Source organism: Carlito syrichta, unplaced genomic scaffold, assembly GCF_000164805.1.
Source record: "Carlito syrichta isolate Samal-C Ts95f unplaced genomic scaffold, Tarsius_syrichta-2.0.1 Scaffold303749, whole genome shotgun sequence".
In the NCBI taxonomy this organism is placed as follows: Eukaryota; Metazoa; Chordata; class Mammalia; order Primates; family Tarsiidae; genus Carlito; species Carlito syrichta.
In genome coordinates this window covers 924555-948566 of record NW_007247845.1, presented here as the reverse complement: position 1 = coordinate 948566, position 24012 = coordinate 924555, and the positions used below count along the sequence as shown (strand labels likewise).

Here is a 24012-nt window from a genome sequence, read left to right as displayed (position 1 = left end):
CTTTATAATTGGCCTTTGGAGTATTATGAATTATAAGCATCATTTCTAAAGACCTGAAAAAGTTAAATATATTTTATTTTAAAATTACTAATATCAGACTTAAAACTGTGAGATTACAGGCGTTCTTAACATCATAGAAAGATTTACTTTTTAAACCAGTGAACTAGGAAATGATGGTCAGCTTCCACTAAGGTAGCTATTTGTCGCAGCAAGTGAGCATAGATGACATACGTAGATGTGTTATTAAACTGAGGATTCTGAAAAAGATATTAAAGATAACTGGGTTAAAATGTTGTTAACATGTACAGGGAAAGACACTACAAGTCAAGTGGTAAATTCAGTAAACTAAAGTTGAGGTTATAAAATATTTTAAAACAATAATCCTTTTGTCATTTAATTAACAGAAACTTTTATTTATGCCATGATACAGGGGAAAGAGCATGAGCTTTTGGAGTAAAGACAGATCTGGGCCTGAGGGCTACTTCTACTGCTTACTAGCTCTGTGCCCTTAGGCGTGTTCCTTAAACTTTGATTTTCAATGTCCTCATCTATAAAATGGGAATGATACTATCTATCTTAAGAGTTGTTTTGAGTATTTTAAAAAGTTATATAAATCACCATCATATAAAGTGCCTTCATAAATGGTGCTACTCATTATCATCCAATTAAACAAAAAGCCCAGGTTTTCCTTGATTAAAAGTAAAAGGAATGCCAGAAAAATAAAATAAAAGATGGTTGTGAAACATTTACCATTGTAAAATGAGTTAGTCTAACATCTCACAAAGAACAAGAGGAAAACCACATGATAGTTCTGACAACTTTTAAATGATAAAGGGATACTGAGGGAGTGCCTGTAAACCAACCAAAACCTCCAAAATCTAAAACTTGCACAATGTACATTTTAGCACGTCATGGAAAAAGTAAATGTCATTGAAAAATAAACTGAAATTGTGAAAAATAAGAGAGCACCCTCTGTTTTTCAAAAGTGGTGTATTGGCAGGGCAATTCAAAATTAGGGAGCAACCCCAGTTGACAACTTCACCTGGTGATGGCTCTTAGAAGAACAAGATGTGAGCAGAGCCTCCTGCTGACTAATACGCTCACCTAAAAACCTGAGCACCATATAAGTTTTCTAGCTGTTACTATCCCTCCATATATTTTCTCCTGCTTGTTTTTGTAGTTTTGGGTCTTCTCTTACTTGTCTATTTTCTCCTCACATTTCTTAACTCCCATCTCCCTTTGGTCACCTCCCACCTTTTCACTTTTTCTTTTTTCCTATCCCCTCTACCCTTTCTGTATCCCTACCCTGCATATTTCCCTTTATTGGACATAATATTGATATTATATCATAATATTGAACTAACTACTATATCTTTTTAATATAATTTTTCTTACCTTTAAGTGAGATAATAATATAGATGGAAAACTTTCATAAATTGCAAGGAATAATGCAAACATGCTAGCTATGGTAATAACATATTTCTTCCTCAAAAAATAATAAAAAGTAAAAATTGTGTTTAATTTGTCTGAACCTTATTTTTATATCTATGAATCTGTCTCTCTCAAGAGGAAAATGTTCATCATTTTGCTTTATAGCAAATAATACAATAACTTTTATTTTTCCATAAGAATTCTGCTTAAATGTATTGAAAAATACATAGAAAAGTGAGAAACCTACTAGCTGGGGAAATAAAAGGAAGCCCTGGAGCCAATTAAAACTAATTACAAGAAAGGAGGTTTGAGTGGAGGAGGTTCCATCTGTTTGTTTCTGAACACTGTGGCAGGTAGACAAGAATGAAAATTTTAATCCCACATATAATCCAGCTTCTGACTATTTATTTTTTGTGGCTTTAATCCTCTGATTATAAGTAACGATCATTCTAAAAAGTACCAATAATGTTGCCTAAAATGATACTTGATATTTGATCTCATTTTGTAGAGATGAACTGAATTAGCCAATCTCAACTAAGTTCTGGCCTTCTTACCTGTAAAAGTATAAAATATGCTCTAAGATCATCTTTTGTTCGTGGACTGAAAAAGAAATAAGCACAACTGATTACAGATGAATGTTTAATCTCATAGCATCTAATAAAAAAGACCAATAAATATTTCTTTGAGAATTGAGAAAAGTTAAAAACTAGACTTAAATTAATATGTACTACTACTGAGACAGCAACATGCCCATAATCTGCTGGGAATACAGGTTTTTCTGAGCCTATCCTAAGCTGCTTCTGAGGATACCTAAAGACTGAGTAAACTAAGCTATAACATTTGTGAAGTGAATATCATGACCAACTCTGGAAACAGTTAAGAGTGTAATAAATAACCAATAATCTTAGAATACTTATTATGTTTTTGTTTTAATAAGGCAAAATCTTTACTTAAAAATATTTACACATTAAAGAAGAAAATATGTATGTGGTGGGGAGGGCGCAACATCGATAAAGGTACCTGATCTCAAACCAGGCAAAGTGGGGACCAAAGGGAGGCCCAAACTTTACCTGTATGATGACCACTTGTATACTTAATCTTGAATTGTACCCCACATCTTTAAAATAAAATATAAAAATATGAAAAAAATGCATGTTTATAGGTCCATTCCTAAAGTGATAGATATAGAAATGCCTCAAATCAAGTCATACTTTAATTTAAATCCATCCAATGTTTCTAATAAAAAGGACCGTATTTTGGAAAGTTCTGAAAAGTAATTTTTTTCCATGTTAATACGGATTTTCACGTTATCAGATTTGACTGAGACCTTTTGTTATTCCCAAAGCTAATGTGTATTCTTTGCTTGCTCAAGATCTGTTTGATACATTCTCACAGACACCAAGAAGTTAACTTCCGGAACTAAAAATGGTTCACCTATATGACAACCAGATATAATTCATGATTCTTGACTAGACTTGGACTGAAAAACAAAACAAAACACAGACATTAAGGCTTTTTCTATTCCCAAGGCTGCTGAGTGTTTCTTTCTTGCCCACTCAAGGTCTATTTGTATCTGTCACCTTTGCCTCCAAGTCCTTTCCATCCTACCTAAAACTTTGTAATCTTGGCAGGGTCATTTATGCCCACATGAACTATGAGGAAGAGATACAGGAAAGTAATACAATAAAAAAGGTCAGTTTTCTGATAACAAGCAAGAGTCCCAGATAGAAAAACAGGCAAATCTGCAATGAAAAATGGTGAGAAGTATGTGGATAATTTATAAAAGAAGAAATATAAATCACTAATAAGTTAAGGAAAAAGTAAAAGTAAGGAAAAGCACATAAAAATGAGATCCATTTTTCAAATTAGGTTAAGTTTCCCCATAACATAACACTGAGGTCTCAGGCCCTCTGCTGTTAGAAGTGGATGCTGTCATGACTGTTTTGGAAAATGACCACACAGAATGTAAAAAATATCTTAAAATGCTTACACTCTGATGCAGTAATTCTGCTTCTAGTAAAACTTTACACATAAACACTCAGAAAAAAATTTGGGTGTAAAATGTTTACTGTGGAATTATTTACATAAACAGCCATTTTTGGAGAATGGTTAGGTAAAATGACAATACGTTCCTATTGTAGGTTATTAGTCAGACATTAAAAATGTGGTTTAAGAAGGAAAATGCAAACTAATTACTAGGATGATAAACTAGAAAAAATACTGTTAAGTTAAAAAAATCACATGAAACTATACAGTATTTTAATTGTTTTTAAAAGTTGACTAGAAAAAATGCAAAGTGTTAACATTGCTATATTCTTCTTTACACTTCTCTGCATTTTCTATATTTCCTACAATAAGCAGAATTTCTTTGAAAAATCAGAACAATTAAAATCATGAAAATATATAGGGTACACATAACATTGCATTTAAAAATTCTACTTGGGTCTTATTTTTAAACTGAGCTTAGTATAAATATAAACATTTGAATTATAATTTAATGGCATGATCCTTTGGCTCTGATAGAAGCTATTATTTAAATAATATACTATTTAATATAAATTTAATACTATGTATTTTTAAAAGTATATTTTTGTGTTATTCATATTCATAGTTCAAAACATTATCAATTAAACTGCCTATTATTCCTTATATAAGAATTTAATAATTAGGTCTGAGGGAAAAAAAATTTAGTAGCTAGACTTAGGTTTCCTTATATTAGAAATAAGAAATTTTGCTCTGGCTACTAGGAAGTCCAAGGTTAAATTTAACGCTTATTATTTCACTTAGGTTACTGAAATAAGCGCTCAACCAATTTTTATAAACACATATATCTGTTCACAAAAAAATTTACATAAAATTGTAAAGGATTCACAGGCCTTCTGATGCCTATCTATGAATCCTACTGAGAAGTCACAAATCTCAGGTTAAACAGTTTTGTTGTAAATGGTTTATAATTCCTTTCTGATCTATGTTACTATTATAAATCAACAAAAATCTTTTCTGCGAGTAAAACACATATATATGCATATGCAAGATAATTCGATGTGTAAGCTAAACATCTATACTGATAAGTGAAATGGTGCAAACATTGATTATAATTACCCTTTCCATTCTCGTAATAGGCTGTTAATGATTCCCTTTAATACTGTCTTCTGAATATCTTGAGGCTATAAGCAAAAGAAAATAAGACAATTAGGACTAACTGCTTGTGACTCTTATATGTTCATTAAGTTTACAGATCTGTTTCAACAGTTAAAGTCGGACTTGATAACTAAGGACTGATACTGATGGTAGGTTAGATTCTGCATGGAGAATATTTGGAAGCACAAATGACATAAGAGTACAATGAGAATGTCCCTGGTGTTTGCTTGTGTGGTCTTCTGATGATCAGCATTTTCTTTTTTTTTTTTTGAGTTGAAGTCTCACTCTGTTGTCCAGGTTGGAGTGCAGTGGTATGCTCCTGGCCACCGCAGCCTAGACCTGCTGGGCTCAGGCGATCCTTCCACTTCAGTCTTCCAAGTTGCTGGAACTACAGGGATATGCCACCATGCCCGGCTAATTTTTGATTTATCGTAGAGATGAGGTCTCACCAAGTTGCCCAGGTTGCTCTCGAACCCGTGGGCTCAGGCAGTCCTCTCACCTCAGCCTCCCAAAGGGATTAAAGGCTTGAGCCACCGTGCTCAGCCTAACATTTTTATATATAACTGAAAAACACTTTCCTTGACTTGACAGGAGAAAATCATAAGTACAAATCCAAGAGTAGCATGTTTACCAATATAACATTACTTTATGGTTTAATAATTCAAATACTAAAACCACTTATCTTCTACCAATATCTCAAATAAGAATAGATGAAAATGAAATACATCTAGATAGTACTTTAGTTTATAATAAGCAATAGCATAAACGCTTCATTAGCTGGGAACTTCTAATAATCAGTAAAATTTCTGTGCTGTGTTTTTATATTGTTTTTATATAAAAGAGGCAAATACCGAGAAAACAAGCATTTATTATAGATGTTTAAAACCACAGCCAAGACTTCCAAGACATGTCTGTCAACACTTATTCAGTATAGCTCTCATGTCTTATATATGCTCTATGTTCCTGGAGGCTGACTCCTAAGGACTACATCAACCATACTCTTTTGCCTTCTGATGGGGTTCCGTCAAGAAGGAGCACTAGCAGAAAATAAAAGAGAGTAACATTTGTTCCCTCAGCTCAGCTCCCCACCTGCAGGGTCACCATGGGCTGGCTGTGTACCTCAAGTTAAAGTCCTGTTTCCTGTAAAGCAGTCATCTTCCCACAGTTCATCTCTGGATTCTCCCCTGGGGCATTGTTCTGTTCCTTACATCTCCCTTACCCTGCTAACAACTTTGTAAATTATCTAACCTACCAAATTGAGTGTGTTGTCTGTTTCCTGCCAGGATTCAGACTAATATAGTACCTTTGCTAAGAAACTTCTCATTTGGACCATGTGCTCTTCATTTCTGTTTCTCTTCACAGCCTTCTCAAGAATTGCCTCTACTCACTATCTCTACCTTCTCTCTTCTCCTTGTCTTTCATCCCATCCAAATGGACTTTGTGCTCACAAGTCCACTGAAATAGCTGTTATGAAATTCAATTATCTATAGTTTATCAAAGACAATGGTCAATTCTCTGTCCAATCCTACTAAATCTCTCAGCAACATTCTACAAGGTTGATTACTCTCTTCTTGAAATACTTTTTTCTCTTCTTTGCTAATGCCTGAGTCTTATCCAAGTAAATGGCAACACTGTCTACTCAGTTTCCTGTCTTTTTTTCCTTCAAGTGTCATATCCAATGTATCAGGAGTGTTGTTAGCTCTACTCCATAACATATCAGAGTCTGAACATTTCCCATTATTTCCACTGCCAAAATTGCTAGTCTAAATTGCAACTTTTGCTTAGACTACTGCAATGCCTTCCTCACTCCTTTGTCTTAACATACTACAGACCATCTTCTGCTAAGCATCTACAGATTTTTCTATACCATAAATCATCCCTACTTAAAATCCTCAATGACTTTCCATTACGATTACAATAAAATTCAAACTCACATGATCATATACACTCTGATCCTTAACCACCATCTCCAACTTAGTCCCCTCCTTTCTTACACATCATATTTCTGAATTTGCCAATTGTGTTCCCTTCTCAGGGCCTTGTATTAGCTGCAACTTCTGTTACTATGCTGTTCTCACAGATCTTTGCATGGTTTGAGTCCTTTTCATCATTAAAATCTCAAACATCACCTTACAGAGGCCTTCCCTGAGTATCTTACCTAAAGCAAACCCCAATCATTCTTTATCATGTTACTCTATTCTTCTCAAAGCATTTATTATACCTGAAATTATCTTTCTTCCTATTTGTTTTCACATTTATTATCTATCTGCTCCCTGTACCCATGAGAAATTAGAATAAAAGCTCCTCAGGGCTTTGTATTCTATGCATTTTTTAAACTCTATATTCCTAACTCCAAGACACTCAAAACATACTTGCTAAATGACTGCTTGACTCTGCATGCTTACGTTCTATTCTTCCAAGATGGAAATAAAAATCACCATCTTCCATATAACAGTCCCAACTCCAGTGATTTCTCCATCATCTGATCACTTACAATATTTACTTTCCTAAAGACTAATTGCCTGAAGTTAGTAACAACTATTTCAACCTCCTTTTGGTTAAAAAGGCCTGATGGATCTTCTCTGCCCCTACTCTCAACCTTTCCATATTTGTTTTAGATGTCTCTTGTGATTAGCTTGGAGTAAAATTTTTAAAAATCCAAATGTCAGTCTCTATCTTTTAACCAGTAATTTTAATGCATTTATATTTGTTGTAATATTTAATATATTTGAACTTTCTGCAAACCTACTTTTTGTTTTCTATTTAACTCATCTCTTATGCTTATTTTTCCCACTCCCCTATTCTCTAGTTAAGAAAGTTATTTGCTCTTTTTGACTTATTTTAGGTTACTTTTACGTTTTTACTATCCATAGTAAGAAGTCTAAAGTTAATATACTAATCTTTCTCCAGAGCATCTTAGAACACTTTTAACACCAATAAGCTTCCCTTACTTACATGTTGCTATTCTCTAGTCTTTTGTTTTTTTTTTCTTTTTAATCACACACATTAGACATCAATTTTATGTAGACATTGTTTAGATTAACATGTAAATACAGCTGACCCTTGATCAACATGGAGGCTAAGGGTGCCAATACTCCATGCAGTAAAAAAAACAAACAAACAAAAACAACTCTATATATAATTTTTGATTCATCCAAAACTTAGCTACTAATAGCCTACTGTTGATAAGGAGCTTTGCCAATAACATAGCCAATGAACATGTATTTTGTATGTTACATATACTATGTGCTGTATTTATACAATAAAGTAGGCTAGTGAAAAGACAATGTTAAGAAAATCATAAGAAAGAGAAAATGTATTTTGCATTCATTTAGTGGAAATAGATCATCAGAAAGGTTTTCATTCTCACTGTTTTTACATTGAGAAGACAGAGGAGGAAAATGAAGAAGAGGGGTTGGTCTTGCTGTCTCAAGGGTGGCCGAGGCAGAATAAAATCTGTATATGAGTGAACTCACACAGTTCAAATCCCTGGTGTTCCAGGGTCAACTGTACTTACCAAATTCTTTTTCATCATTTCGTCTTAGATCTCAGCTCTTCCTTTTGAAATTATTTTTGCTTCTCTCTAAGGTATATCTGTTAAAAGTTTTTTAAAGTATATGTCTGCTTTTAGTAAAGTCAGTCTTTGCTTATTATAAATGTCTTTAAGTAACCCTCATTCTTGAAAGCGTTTCCAGTTATGTCAATCAATGTTTATACTATTTTCTTTGAGTATTTTGAAAATATTACTTCAGGTTTTTTGGTTCCTATGTTGCTGTGGAGAAGTCTGCTGACAGTCAATTACTGTTCCTTTGTGGATAATCTGTCTTTTCTCTTTGATTACTTATATGGTATCATTATTATAATGTTCCACAGTTCTGTTCTTTTGCATTTCTTTTATCTTGCTTAGTGTGTACTGTACATCCTGTGTTATTTGTGGATTCATGTCTTATATCAGCTATGGGAAATAATCGGGTATTAAATATACTTTCTTTCTATTCTTTAATTTTGAGACTCCAAATAAAATATATCTTAGACTTCCTCATTCTACCCTCTATATGTCTTTACTTTTCCCCCCACAGTTTCTTATCTACTTTTCCCTATGAGTTTGTTCTGAGAAATTTCTACTTTACCTCTGTCTTCCAGTTTACCAGGTATTTTTTCAGCTCTCTCTAATCTGCTGTTTAATCTACCTACTAAATTCTAAAAATTCTATTTGGTGTCAAATCTGACTAATTATTTTAGATAGTTTCATTGTTGATAATCCCAATATCTGAAGTCTGAGGAAATCTAAGTTATGTTATTTTTGTTATGTTATTTTTTGTTATTTTTGCTGACTTACATTCATAGTCAATTTTTTGTTTGATTATATTTAATTTATGACATTCCCTAGGAATCCTGCAGCCCTAGAATGAGGATTTTTAATTTTCCTTCTTCTAGAAGCTGGTAGGTAGGGGAAAATGATGGTGAGGACAGTGGAGAAAAGGGAGTTCACACTTCAAACCATCTTAGCATCTGGCATATCCTAGATCTCTTATTCAACTACTTTGGTGCTGGGAGAAAGTCTAGGCTCCAACTTTTAGTGTGGCATCAGTATTGAGGTTGCTTTCTGCCCTTCTTTCCAGTTTCAATTTTTTTTTAAACTTCATTTTTTCATAAATTCAAACTTATAGAAATGTTGCCAGAAAAGTACAAAGAACTTTTGTATAGTCTTCAATCAGATTTTCCAGTTGCCAACATTTTGTACATTTGCATTATTATTCATTCTAACTTACATATATTATTATTTTCTTAACCATTGAGAATAATTTCCATCCATGTTGCCTTTCTATCCCTAAATACTTCAGTATGTAGTTCTTAAGAACAAGTATATTCTCTCTCTCTCTCTTTTGTTTTTTTAAGAGTCAGGGTTTTGCTCTGCTGCCTAGGCTGGAGTGCAGTGGTGTGATCATGGTTTACTGCAGCCTTGAACTCCTGGACTCAAGCACTCTTCCTGTCTCAGCCTCTGGAGTAGCTAGGATTACAGTAATGAGACACCACACGTGGCTAGCTTTTTGGGAAAGAGTTCAGGTCATTTGTTTTGCAGAATATCCCTTAATTGGGGTTTTTCTCCTATTTTCTAATGATTACATTCAGGTTACACATTTCTGGCAGGAAAACTCATACAGGATGTATGTCCTCATGTATCATATCAAGAAGCACTTGATGTCAGTTTGGTAATTTAATAAACTGGTTAAGATAACGACTGAATCAATTAATACTATGATGGTTACAAATCTTAAATTTTTAACTTTATCATTCTTTCTACATTTATTAATTCACAATCTACTATTAAAAAGGCCTTTTCTTTCTCCTACACTTGTCTATTTATATATTTATGTCCCTATCAATAGTCTATTTATTTATTATCAGTATGTATCAGATTCTTATTTTACCTAGTTCTTTATAATTCAGTATTGTCTTTTTTAATAGCTTTTTGAAACTAGTGTCTTTAGTTTAGCAATATGCACTTAAGATTCCCCATGTCTTTTTTGTGGCTTGGTAGCTCATTTCTTCTTTTCAGTGAATGATTTCTATGATATAGCTATACCACATTTTGCTTATCTCTATATCTATTAAAGTGCTGATTTGACTCCCTCTAATTTTTGGCAATTGAATAAAGCTGTTCTAAACATTTGTGTTTAGGTTTTTGGGTGAATATGTTTTTTATTCATTTGGGTAAATAATAGTAGCAAAAGTGCTGGATCATATGGTAAGGCTATGTTTGGCTTTGTAAAAAGAAAAAAAATACAATTTATCAAAATGCGTGGGATACAGTAAAAGCAGTACTTACAGGGAAATCAATAGCACCTAAATAATACATTTAGAAAAAAGAAAAGATGCAAAAATCAATAATTTAAGTTTCCACCTTAAGAAACTAAGCCAAAAGAGCAAATTAAACCCAACGTAAGCAGAAGAAAAGATGTAATAAAAATAAGAGCATAAGCCAATGAAATTGAAAACTGGGAACTAATAGAGAAATTAACAAAGCCAAATGCTGACTTTTTAGAAGAGATCAATAAAACTGATAAACCCCTAGTCAGACTAATCAAGAAAGAAAGTGAGAAGACACTAATTACTAATACCAGAAATGAAAGAAGGATCATCATCCCACTGATCCCATGGACATTAAAGAAATAATAAAGGACTATTACTAACAACCCTATGCTCACAGATTTGATAACCTAGATGTGTTCTTGAAAAACATAGTCTACCAAAATTCTTACAAGGAGAAATAAATAATTGGAATAGGTCCACATCTATTAAAAAACAAAATTAATAATTGATAATCTTCTAAAACAGAGAGCACCAGGCCTAGATGGCTTTAGCAGTAAATTCTACAAAACACTTAAGAAGGAAATGATATAAATTCTGTGCAATTTCTTTCAGAAAATAAAAGCAGAGATAATATTCCCTAAGTCATTCTGTGAGGCCAGCATTACCCTAATACCCAAACCAGAGAAAGATATTATAAGACAGAAAAATTACAGATCTCTCATCAACATAGATGCAAAATCCTCAATAAAATATTAGCAAATGGAAATACTATAAGAAAGAGAGTGGCAGTAGTGGGATACTGCCGGCAGGGTGTGGGGGGCACATAACATCAATAAGGGTACCTCATCTCAAACCAGGCCAAGTGGGGACTAAAGGGAGGCCCAAACTATACCTGTATGATAGCCACTGTATACCTAATCCTGAATTGTACCCTGCATTAAAAAAAAAAAGATTACCTACTAAACAAACTCAAATATACTAAAAAAATATATATTAGCAAATGGAAACAAAAAATGTATAAAACAAATTATATAACATATCCAAATGGGACTTATTTCAGGTATGCAAGTCTGGTTCAACTTTTGAAATCAGTAATGTAATTCATCACATCAATAGGCCAAAGAAAAAAGTCATATGATCATACTAATAGATGTAAAAAAAGCATTTGACAAAATCTGACACCCCTGTATCTGTGGCACAGAAAAATCTTTATATTGAAGATATATAGTTAAGGTACTATGAACAGATACAGGTGTGTGTGTGTGTGTGTGTGTGTGTGTGTGTGTGTAAAACATTAATATCATATGGGGTTTCTCCTATGATGGCATTATAGGCTTTGATGATTAACAACCTCCTCAGCCCTGAAGAGAAGAATCACAAAAATATATTGAGTAGAAACTAGAGCTAATGGTCAACATTTGAAGATTTGTTTAGTTTTAGTTTTTTTTTTTTTTTTTTTAAATCTTTATATTGAAGATATATAGTTAAGGTACTATGAATAAAAGCTACTTGGCTGAGTTTTTTTTTTTTTTAATACTGTTATAGTACCCATTCAAAATATAGTTAAGTTTAATTATTTTCTGTTTTGTGTTCCATTTTAGGGAGCTCTCTCATCATGTCTGCAGATTTAATTTTTTAATGTATGTAAAACATTAATATCATTCTAAGTCAAAAGAAGTCAAAGAGAACTGGTCATTGCTGGGGTGGGCTGGATGGCAATTAGGTGACTGTGCCACATGGCCTCAGGCACTACTGCTATCAACCATGGACAAGCTCTTGGCACATGGGCAGCATGGCATGTGCTCCGACTAGCTTTGCCAGCATGTTATGATGTCATCTGGTACTAACCTGGTTACTGAAATCCCCAGCAATAAAGTGAAATACTCAAGTCTCTCCAGCACAGAAGACAGTGACACTGATCTTCAGGCTTAAGAAAAGGCTCCTGAGATCCCTTATAAGGCCACTGCACTTGCCACCGTGCTGTTTTTGACTGGTGCCTTTCTCACTATCTAGGCTTCCTCCTGCTGTTGGACTACATCAGCAAACAGAGGCAGAATAGGCTTGTCTAGTCCTGATCATTGGCACTCTGAGGTGCCTATCAGGATTTTACTACCTGCACATTATCCACTGTGCATTCCAAGGCTATGGGGTTTCTCCTATGATGGCATCATAGGCTTTGATGATTAACAACCTCCTCAGCCCTAAAGAGAAGAATCATAGTGGGACTGCACCCAGCTTAAAAACATTGAGTAGAAGCCGGGCTCGGTGGCTCAGCCTGTAATCCCGCGCCTTTGGGAGGCTGAGGTGAGTGGATTGCCTGAGCCCGCGGGTTCGAGACCCGCCTGGGCAGCGAGACCTCATCTCTGCAATAAATCAAAAAATCAGCCGGGCGTGGTAGCACGTGCCTGTAATTCTGGCTACTCGGAAGGCTGAGGCGGAAGGATCGCCGGAGCCCAGCAGGTCGAGGCTGCGGTGGCCGGAAGTGGCCACTGCACTCCAGTCTGGATGACAGAGTGAGACTCCAACTCAAAAAAAAAAAAAAAAAAATATTGAGTAGAAACTAGAGTTAATGGTCAAAGAACTAGGTAACTTGGACATATTTTTTTTGTTTGTTTGTTTTAATCTCCTGACATTTACAAATGCTCCTGACAAGTTTTCCACCAGAATATGTATCATGGAAGAAAAGCGATGTTAATTGCCTGGAAAAATGGGAGGTTGGTTGTTCTGTAGTGGAAAGTGTTACTACCACTGTCCTCTTTGGAGGTGAGCATTTCTTTTAAATAGTCTCCATTATCATCTGTTCTTGTAGCAAATGGGAGAAAGTTGTGTGTCTAATTTCTTATTACTAAGTAATTTATTTTTAAAATATCTAATTATCCTATCCCTTGTACTTATCTTGACATTCATGTTCCAGTGGTGGAAGACCTTGGTAAAAATCAAATACCAGCATGGTTCTATTTGCAATATTTTTTACTCGCCTTCTTATTGACAGCAGCAAGGAATTTTTTAAGCCATAAAGCAAGTCTTCAAAATGTAAACACTTTCTCTGGTTACCAATCCTTGGCCAGCTCTAATCTGGTTCACCAATAGATTAGACAGCATATAATTGAGTCATTCTGTTTTATTTTAATCAAAATATTTACATCTCTTTAAGGACTGGACTTTTTGGCTATTTCCTAATAGAAATGTAGATAAGTGTTTATTATTTAGAGTTTATAACCCTATTGTTAGCACCTTGAATTATGATGTCATTCCGCTAAAGGTCACAAGACTCAGCCTGGATTTCTAGATGACTAGATTGCCTTAAGCTGATTCTGTTTCCTAGCTTACAAAAATTGTCTTATATTCAACAGAAATTAAGATGCTAAAATGAAAAAAAAGAGAAGTGTACCTAGAAGTAAAATTGTGTCACAGAATATGCACATGCTTAGTGTTAACAGATCATGCCAAGTAGTTTTCCAAAGTGTTTGTGCTAATTTTTACTCATCTCAGCAAGGTATCAAAGTGCCATTTGTTCCACAATGTTGCCAGTATTTTATACATTTTTGAAAAAACTGTATCACTTTTGGTGAATATGTAATGTTATTTCTATTTCTCTGTTGACAAATTATGTTAAGTACTCTTTCATGTATTTAAAAGTGAAGTATTCAGAATGGGAATAAGAAATTAAAATGCATTGTGTCTGCTATTATTTCTTTTATTCAAAATTCTACAAGAGCTCCTAGGAGTGCAAACATCCATATAAGATATAAGGATTAGAAAGAGATAAACTCTCTTTTTTCATGATGTGATTGTGTTCACAGAAAACCCAAGTTAATTTATGTATTACTAAAATAAATGGGTGAATACAGTAAGGTACAATTGATCCTTGAACAACATGGGTTTAAAAAGTGCAGGGCCATTTATATTTGGATTTACTTTCACCTCTGCCACCCCCAGAACAGAAAGATCGATTCCTCCTCTTCCTCCTCAGCCTACTCACCATGAAGACAAGGATTAAGTTCTTTATGATAATCTACTTCCACTAAATGAATAATAAATGTATTCTTTCTTCTTTATAATTTTTTTAGTAACATTGTATTTTATCTTGCTTACTTTATTGTAAGAATACAATATGTAATACATAAAACACACAAAATATGTTAGTCAACTGTTTATGTTATCAGTAAGGTTGCCAGTCAATAGAGGACTATTAGCAGTTAAGTTTTTTGGAAGTCAAAAAATATATGCATATTTTTGACACCATGGAGGTTTGGCACCTGTAGCCCTCACATTGTTCAAGGGTCAACTGTATCTAGATAAATATAAATACATGAAAGTATTTCCATATATTAGTCACAATTAGAAAAAAAAATGATGATGGCATCAAAAAACCATCAAGTACCTAGAAATAAATGTAACAAGAAATGTATAACACCTCTACTCAGAAAACTACAAAACGTTACCAAGAAAAATTAATTGGTAGTTGGAGGGATATACCATTCTCATGGATTGAAACAATGTCGATTCTTGACAAATTGATCTATAGCAGTGGGGTTCTCAAAATGTAGTCCTTGGATTAGGAGCATAACATATGGGAACTTGTTAGAAATGAAAATTTTTGGGCTTCACTCAAGACCTGTTGAATCTGAAATTCTGTATTTTAACAATCCTTTCTTGTGATTCTGACACAGTTTGAGAACCACTGATCTATTGATTCAGTGCAATTCCAATATAATCAAATACTTTACCTCTTTTTGCTCTCTAAGTAAAATATAATTATAGCAAGTATTTCTAAAGGATTGGATGTAAAAGTATTTTCTCTTTAATTCTCAGTTAATTAAAAGAATAAAATGCTCAAACTTTCTGAGAATTCCAACTATATATACTATAAAATTTTAGCAGTTTCTAATGCAATTATGTTACCAGGTGATTCTTATATTATTTGTGTGACTGCCTCTGAAATACAAAGAGACACAGAACTGCACAATTTGCATGTGTTCATAAATAATACTTACAGTATTAAGTAAGGCATCATATACAGCATTCACAAATTTAGTGTTAATCCCAGAGTCTTCAATGGTATTAAATGAGGCAGTGGCATCTTTCTGAAAATTCAATTAAAAAATTAGGTGTATTTAACATTTTAAGAACTATTCTTAGTAATATTTGTTTTTTGTTTGCTTTGCTTTTTTAAAAATTTAAAAGATGAGGGTACAATTCAGGATTAGGTACATAAGTGGTCAATGTACAGGTGATCTTAGTAATATTTGAACTGTACTGTTCCTCAATAATTTCTACTATTTTTTAGTCTGATGATAAAAAAAGAACTGTTAGAGCAAAATTTCTGAAAATAAAAAATGAATGTATAAAGATTATTTTAATAACTTTCTTTCTTAAAACTGAAACAATGGAGTCAGACAACATTAGTACAAATAAAAATATTTTTGACATGTCACGTAAGTAATATTTGTAATATGTATAATTTCTGAAATCAATACATATATGACATATGCATCTTTAAAATGCCTGTTCAAGTAAATACTAGGGAAAAAAATAAGGTTAAATATATCATATCTTTTTTGAAAAATTAAAACTAAAATGAATGAAAAATGTGTTTTATGTATTATTACCTTAAATGTAGCATTTAATTCTGGGAAAGAATCAAATGTTGTCAGATAAAAACCATGTACTGCTTTCCAATCTCCTGATGACTTAACCTTCTCTACATCTTCCCTAAAATGAAAACATAAATTAACCATATACAGAAAGAAATATTATCCAGTAAAATAGCATTACATTTTATAAATGTCACCAAACATGCAACATGAAATACCGAAAACAAATATAGAAATATTCCAGCTAGTTAATGTAATATATATTTGTGATTCTTAATTGGATTAAGATAGTAAACCAGCTTCAACTTTCCCATTTATCTACTTTAAAAAATTCATTCTTGACATGTCTCTTCCAATTATCAGTCTTTCTTTCCTTCCCTTCATCACTGAAATTCTGGGGAATTTGTTTACATTCCCTGTCTCTACTTTCTCATTCCCTAGTCCTCCATATATGTATTTGGATTTTTTTTGAATGATGACATAAATTTATAGTGTGTGTTACAAAGTAGATGAACTTGTATTTTTGGAAGTGGCAACATTTTACTACCACCTTTATCTCTTTTTGCAAGTTTTGACTCATCGTCTTTTCCTTAGTGTTTCCTTTACTTTGCTGCAATATATCTAATTCTTACCTGTTATTCATACATTTGTTTTCATTTCAGTTTGCAATATCTAGTCTTTTGTGTCTTCATTCTTGGCTAATACCTTGTAATGATCCACAAGTTCAAATAATTTCTCACAAAGATAGCAAATTACATAAAGTGCAGACATACAGATGACTATACATCTACATATAACAGTGTGTTGAAACTTACTGAAAGTCTTTCATGGTTTTGGGTTGGCTAGGAAGGATAGGTTCTGGAAGGACCGGGGCCTTCAATTCCGACGATGATGCGTCCATGGAGACACGCTGTTTCTGTCTAACATCAAGGCAAATTGGTGGTAGTTCTCTCACTGTAAAGTATAAAAAAGCACTCAATGTAATTAATCATGACACTGTTCCAACTTGTAAAATGTTAAGATTAGTTCATTGTGAAAAGAAAACAAAATCAATTATTTTGCATAATATTCACTTTGGGATCATATAACAAAACCAATCATAGTGAAGGGCACTTACTGGGGGCCTCGTTCCCTACTCCGCCACTCCACTCACAACAGATGTGAAGCTGTATCTTACACTGATGTGTACATTTAACAAAGAGCTTCTTCCCTTTCTCCCTTCCCCACTAAAGGTGCCTATAAATATAATTTAGCATTTTTTCCCCTTCCTTCCTGTCCAAAAGTTGTCTTTTAGGAATATGGGAATATTTCTCCTTCCTTCCTTCCTTCCTTCCTTCCTCCCTCCCTCCCTCCCTCCCTCTTTCCTTCCTTCCTTCCTTCCTTCCTTCCTTCCTTCCTTCCTTCCTTCCTTCCTTCCCTCCCTCCCTCCCTCCTTCCTTCCTTCCTTCCTTCCACCATGCCCGGCTTATGTTTTGATTTATTGTAGAGATGAGGTCTCACGAAGTTACCCAGTCTGGTCTCAACCCCCTGAGTTCAGGCAATCCTCTTGCCTTGGCCCCCCAAAGTCCAAGGATTACAGGCTTGAGCCACTGCACCTGGCCTCTATTTCAGTTATAATTAATTCCTCTCAAATTATTTTTATCATTTATTTTTAAATTTTAACATTTCCTTCTTTTCATCTCTCTTAAGGTATTATCTTCTATGTTTGTTTGTGTGCTTTCTAGTTCATTTCTAAATTTTTAAGATATTTCTAATTCTTTCCTTTATTCTTGAGTTTTTATAATTCTGACTTATGTTGTTCTTTTAAGTGCTGTATCTTTTCTTAATGTATTTCACGTCATTCTGTAACAGGATTTTATCTAGTTTTGACCTGCTAGGCTCAGGTGATCCTTCCACTTCAGCCTTCCAAGTAGCTGGAACCACAGATGCACACCACTATGTCCAGCTAAATTCTAAAATTTTTAATTATAAATTTTTATCATAATAAAGAGAATAATGAACAAAATAACAGCCACTCAGAGAGTGAAAGCATCTCAGAAACACATGCCCACAATTTGGGTAGATTTCAGCAAAACGATTTCATGTTGAATGAAAAAAATAAATCCAAAACAAATTACATTCAGTTTGATGATTGCCTTTTTATCATGTTACAAAACCAATTAAAGCCGGGCTTGGTGGCTCTGCCTGTACTCCCACGCCTTTGGGAGGCTGAGGTGAGTGGATTGCCTGAGCCCGCGGGTTCAAGACCCGCCTGGGCAGTGAGACCTCATCTCTACAATAAATCAAAAAATCAGCTGGGAGTGGTAGCGCATGCCTGTAATTCTGGCTACTTGGAAGGCTGAGGCAGAAGGATCGCCGGAGCCCAGCAGGTTGAGGCTGCAGTGGCCGGGAGCAGCCACTGCACTCCAGTCTGGGCGACAGTGAGACTCCAACTCAAAAAAAAAAAAAAAATCCAATTAATACAGAACTATCTATTTTTAAGAACTAAATATGCATTGGCTAAAACCACATAAAAAGGAAGGCAAGAAAATGATAAATACAAGATTTAGGGTACTGATTATCGTGGATTGTTAAGGAGGACCATATAGGTAGGTCTGTTATTGTCGGTATTCTACCACTCATGCTGGGTAGTGGCTTTGTGGATATAAGTTATATTTAATTGTATTGTGTTATATTACACCATATTGTTACTTTATATTATATTATACTATACTATATAATATTATTTCATATCCTATTCTACATATTATTTAAAGAAAGCAACCATGGACCAACAGTGCCAGTGTCATGAACCAGAATTATGATTAATCAAATTCTGTCCATCTAAATATCAACAAACCTCTAGAGTTATCATTCTGTAATTAAACTTTTGGAGGTAACTGTAGATTTCCATGCAGATATAAGAAACAACAGCAGTCCCATGTACTCTCTACCAAGTTTCCCCCAATGATATCATCTTGCAAAACTACACTAAAATATCACACCAAAAGGTTGACACTGACATAGAAAAATACGGAACATTTTTATCACCACAAGAGTCCTTCATTTGCCCTTTTATAGCCATACTTACTTCCACCTGCCCTCACCTCTCTTAACCCCTGGTATCCATTAATCTCTTCTCCCATTTCCATAATTTTGTCATTTCAAGAATGTTATATAAAAAGAATCACACCTATGTGAACTTTTGGGATTGGCTTTGCTTTACTGAGCATAATTCTCTGGAGACTCATCCAAGTTGCTGCACATACTGATTGTCCATTCCTTTTTAGTGCTGACTAGTATTACATGATATGGGTGTACCATGGCTTGTTTAACCATTCAACCACTGAAAGGCATCTTTTGGGAGGTTAAGGTGAATAAAGCTGCTATAAAAATTTGGGTACAGGTTCCTGGATGAAATAAGTTTTCATTTCTCTGGGATAAATGCCCAGGAAAGCAACTGCTAAGTTGTATGGTAGCTGCGTGTTTAGTTTTTTTAGAAACTGCCAAGCTTGCTTACTAGAGTGACGTACCATTTCATAATCCTATCAGTAATAGTTGAGTGATCTAGTTTCTCCATATCCTCTCCAGTAATTGGTGATGTCACTATTTTTTTTATTCTAATAGGTATGTAATGATATTTCTGCAATTTTAATTTGCAATGTCCTAATGGCTACTGCTGTTGAACACCTTTTAATGTGCTTATTTGCCATCTGAACATCATCTTCAGTGAAATGTCTCTTCATGTCTTTTGCCTGTGTCCTAACTGGATTATTTACTTTTCTTATTGTTAAATATTGAGAGTTCCTTACATATTTTAATAATTGTCCTTTATCATACACATGGTGTGCACACATTTTCTCCTACTCTATAGCTTGTCTTTTCATCCTTTGAACAAGATCTTTCTCAGAGCAAAACTTTTAAATCTTGATTAAGTCAAATTTATAAATTTTCCTCTTGTGAATTGTACTTCTAGTGCCAAGGTTAAGCGCTCTTTTCTAGCTCTAAATCCCAACAATTTTCACCTGTGGTTTTATTTCTTTTCTAAATTTAAGTCCATTATGAATTTTCACTTACAAGGGGCAAACCCAAAAGCTCCAGAATTTATTTATATGTGTAAATATGAGGTGTCACCCCCTCCCCCCCAAAAAAAACTGCATTATTTTTTAGAGGACCATCTGAATTATTTTTTAGAGGGTTGGATCAAACACTCAACCAAAGTTTTTATCTGGAAGTTTTGAGAAGGTTGCATCCTTGTTTGAGGAAGAAACATGTCAAGTTGTGTCACCTTTAGAGTACTCTCCATTTGGTGCAATACACCTACAAAGACACTTTTTCCATTGTTCAAAACAGTTTTTGAACACGTCAATTTTGATGCCTAGGTGCTTCATTTCACCTCTTTCACAAGGGCAAAACGTATCCCTTTGAGGACTTTTTTCATCTGGGGAAACAAAGAAAAGTCCTTTGGGGTGAGATCGTGTGAATAGGAAGGGTGGGTCACAGGAATCGAACCGTTTTTGGTCAAAAACTGCTGAACACTCAGCATGATGTGGGCAGATGGCATTGTCATGGTGAAAGAACTACTTATTTGTCAAACTTGACACAACTTGACACGTTTCTTCCTCAAACAAGGATGCAACCTTCTCAAAACTTCCAGATAAAAACTTTGGTTGAGTGTTTGATCCAACCCTCTAAAAAATAATTCAGATGGTCCTCTAAAAAATAATGCAGTTTTTTTTTGGGGGGCGGTGACACCTCATATTTTTTGGATGAAGTGTGAGATCTGGGTTAATGTTTATTATTTTTTAAATCCACAGATGTCCAATCACTCTAGCAGTATTTGTTTAAAGGTTCTCTTTCCCCCACTGAATTGCTTTGGTACTTTTATCAATTATAGTTGGGCATATTTGTGTGGTTCTCTTCCTGGACTCTCTCTCTGTTCCATCAGTCCTTTTATCTACCACCCCACTAATACCTCACAGAATGATTACTGTAGCTATATAATAAAAATCAGGTTGATGATTCTTCCTACTTTATTCTTTTTAAAAACAGTTTTAGCTGTTCTAGTTCTTCTGCCTTTCCAGATGAATTGGAGAAAAATCCTGTCTTTATCAACAACAAAAACTTACTGGGATTTTGACAGGCATCGCTTTAAATCCACACATCAATATAAGATTGGCATCTTTGCCACATTAAGTGTTGCGATTCATAAACACAGTATGCCTCTCCACTTATTTTAGATCTTTCTTTCATCAGCATAGTAGAATTCTAAGCATACAAGTTCAGTAATGTTTGCTAGATTTACAACTAAGTATTTTATTTTTTTCTGAGTGATCATAAAAAGTATTTTTTTAATTTTAGTGTACACGTGTTTTGTTTTGTTTTCATTTTTTCTTTCTTTTTAAAAATTTCAATAGTTTTGGGGGATACAAATAGTTTTTGGTCTGGGCTTAAGAGTACCCACCACCCCCCCACCTGTGCATATTGTACCCAATAGTTGATCTTTTTTTGTCCCTTCACCCCCTTCTCCCCTCCCCCTTTTGAGTCTCCAATGTCCATGATACCATTTTCGATGTCTCTGTAGATCCTTAGTTTAGCATCCACTTACGAGTGAAAAAAATGTGGTGTTTGGTTTTCTGTTCCTGAGCTAGTTTGCTTAGAATGATGCTCCTCAATTTCATCCAAGTTGCTGCAAAAGACATTATTTCACTGTTTTTGATATATGACTAATATTCCACATTTCCCTTTCCGTTATCCACTGATTGGTTGATGGGCATTTAGGTTCATTCCACGTTTTTGCAATTGTGAATTGTGCTGCAATGAACATGTGGGTGCAGGTGTCTCTTTATATAATGACCTCTGTTCCTTAGGGTATATAACTCATAGTGGGATTGCTGGATCAAATGGTAGATCTACTTTTAGTTCTTTGAGTAATCTCTATATCACTTTCCATAGAGGTTGTACTTATTTACACTCTCACCAACAGTGTATAATAGTTCCCTTTTCTCTGCAGCCATGCCAGTATCTATTGCTTTCTGGTTTTTTGAAATAATGGTCATTCTGACTGGTGTAAGGTGGTATCTCATTGTGCTATAAATTTGCATTTCCCTGACCATGAGTAATCTTAAGCATTTTTTTCATAGGTTTGTTGGCCATTTCTATATCTTCTTTTTGGAGATGTATGTTCGTGTAATTTGCCTACTTTTTAATGGGGCTATTTGCTTTTTTCTTGCTGATTTGTTTGAGTTCTTTATAGACTCTGCATATTAGTCCTTTGTCAAAAGTATAGTTTGTGAATATCTTCTCATTCTGTAGGTTGCCTATTTGCTCTGTTGATTATTTCTTTTGCTGTGCAGAAGCTTTTTAGTTTAATTAAGTCTCACTTGGTTTTTTTTATTGTTGCTGTTGTTCCATTTGCTTCTAGGGTTTTAACCATGATTATTTGCTTAGGCCAATGTCCAGAAGAGTTTTCCTAGTTTTTCTAGGATATTTATGGGTTCAGGTCTGACATTTAAGTAATCTGTCTTGAGTTAATTTTTGTACATGGGGAGAGATAGGGATCAAGTTTCATTTTTCTGTATGTAGCTAACCAATTTTCCCAGCACCAGTTGCTGAATAGGGTGTCCTTTCCCCAGTGTTATGTTTTTGTCTGCTTTTACAAAGATCAGTTGGTTGTAGGCATATGGGTTTATTTCTGGATTCTCCATTCTGTTCCACTGGTCCATGTGTCTGCTCTTGTACCAGTACCAGACTGTTGTAGTTACTACAGCTTTGTAGTATAATTTGAAGTCAGGTAATGTAATGGCTCCAGCTTTGTTCTTTTTGCTTAGAATTGTTTTGGCTATTCTGGCTGTTTTTAGCTTCCATATGAATTTTAGGATTTTTTTTTTCTAATTCTGTGAAAAATGACATTGGCAGTTTGAAAGGGATTGCATTGAAGCTGTAGATTACCTTAGGTAATATGGTCATTTTAACAATGCTGATTCTTCCAATCCATGAGCATGGGCTGTTTCTCCATTTGTTTGTGTCCTCTATAATTTCTTTCATCAGAGTTTTGTAGTTCTTGTAGAGATTTTTCACCTATTTGGTTAAATATATTTCTAGGTATTTTAACTGTTTTGGCTGCTATTGTAAATGGAATAAAGTTCCTGATTTGATTCTCAGCTTAGTCACTATTGACATATAGCAGTGCTACTAATTTGTATGTGTTGATTTTGTATTCTGAAACTTTACTGAATTCGTTTATCAAGTCCAAGAGTCTTTGGAAGAGTCTTTAGGATTCTCTAAGTATAAGGTCATATCATCGACATTCACAGATAGTTTGATTTCTTTTACTCCAATTTGGATAAGCTTTATTTCTTTTTCTTGCCTGACTGGTCTGTCTAGGACTTCTAGTACTATGTTGAATAGTAGAGGTGAAAGTGGGTATCCTTGCCTTGTTCCAGTTCTGGGTTTTTTTTTTTTTTTTAACTTTTCTTTCTTTTTCTTGTTTATTCTTGCTCTAGTTCTGAGGGGGAATGTGTTCAACTTTTCTCTGTTCAGGAGGACATTAGCTGTGTATTTGTTGTATATAGCTTTTATTATTTTGAGGAAGATTCCTTCTATGTTTATTTTGCTGAGAAGTTTTATCATAAAGGGATGCTGGATTTCATCAAGTGCTTTTTCTGTGTCTGTTGAAATGATCATATGATTTTTGTTTTTATTTCTGTTTATGTAATGGATCGTAGTTATTGACTTGCACATATTGAACCACTCTTGCATTCTTGGGATAAAACCCATGGTGTATGTTTATCATATTTTTTAATGTGCTATTGAATTTGGTTTGCTAATATTTTGTTGAGGATTTTTGCATCTATGTCCATAAGGATCCTGGTCTATAGTTTCTTTTTTTGTTGTGTCTTTTCTTGGCTTTGGTATCGAAGTGATACTGGCCTTGTGGAATGAGTTACAGAGGATTCCCTCTTCTTCAATGTTATGGAATAGCTCCAGTAAAATTAGCACTTCTTTGAAAGTCTGGTCAAATTCATCTGTGAGTCCATCAGGTCCTGGA

General features: G+C 34.3%; 1 protein-coding gene across 1 annotated transcript in view; it reads right to left on the bottom strand.

The window, feature by feature from the left end:
• Positions 1 to 24012, bottom strand: part of HECTD2 (HECT domain E3 ubiquitin protein ligase 2) — a 71938-nt gene that overhangs the window by 24379 nt on the left and 23547 nt on the right. The window contains exons 2-7 of the mRNA XM_008059176.2: positions 16799 to 16937; positions 15999 to 16101; positions 15384 to 15473; positions 4534 to 4598; positions 1986 to 2031; positions 148 to 257 (exon numbers count right to left, since the gene is read on the bottom strand). Of these exons, the coding sequence (XP_008057367.1) occupies positions 148 to 257; positions 1986 to 2031; positions 4534 to 4598; positions 15384 to 15473; positions 15999 to 16101; positions 16799 to 16884 (500 nt within the window). The 5' untranslated portion in view covers positions 16885 to 16937. The remainder of the gene's footprint in view (positions 1 to 147; positions 258 to 1985; positions 2032 to 4533; positions 4599 to 15383; positions 15474 to 15998; positions 16102 to 16798; positions 16938 to 24012) is intronic.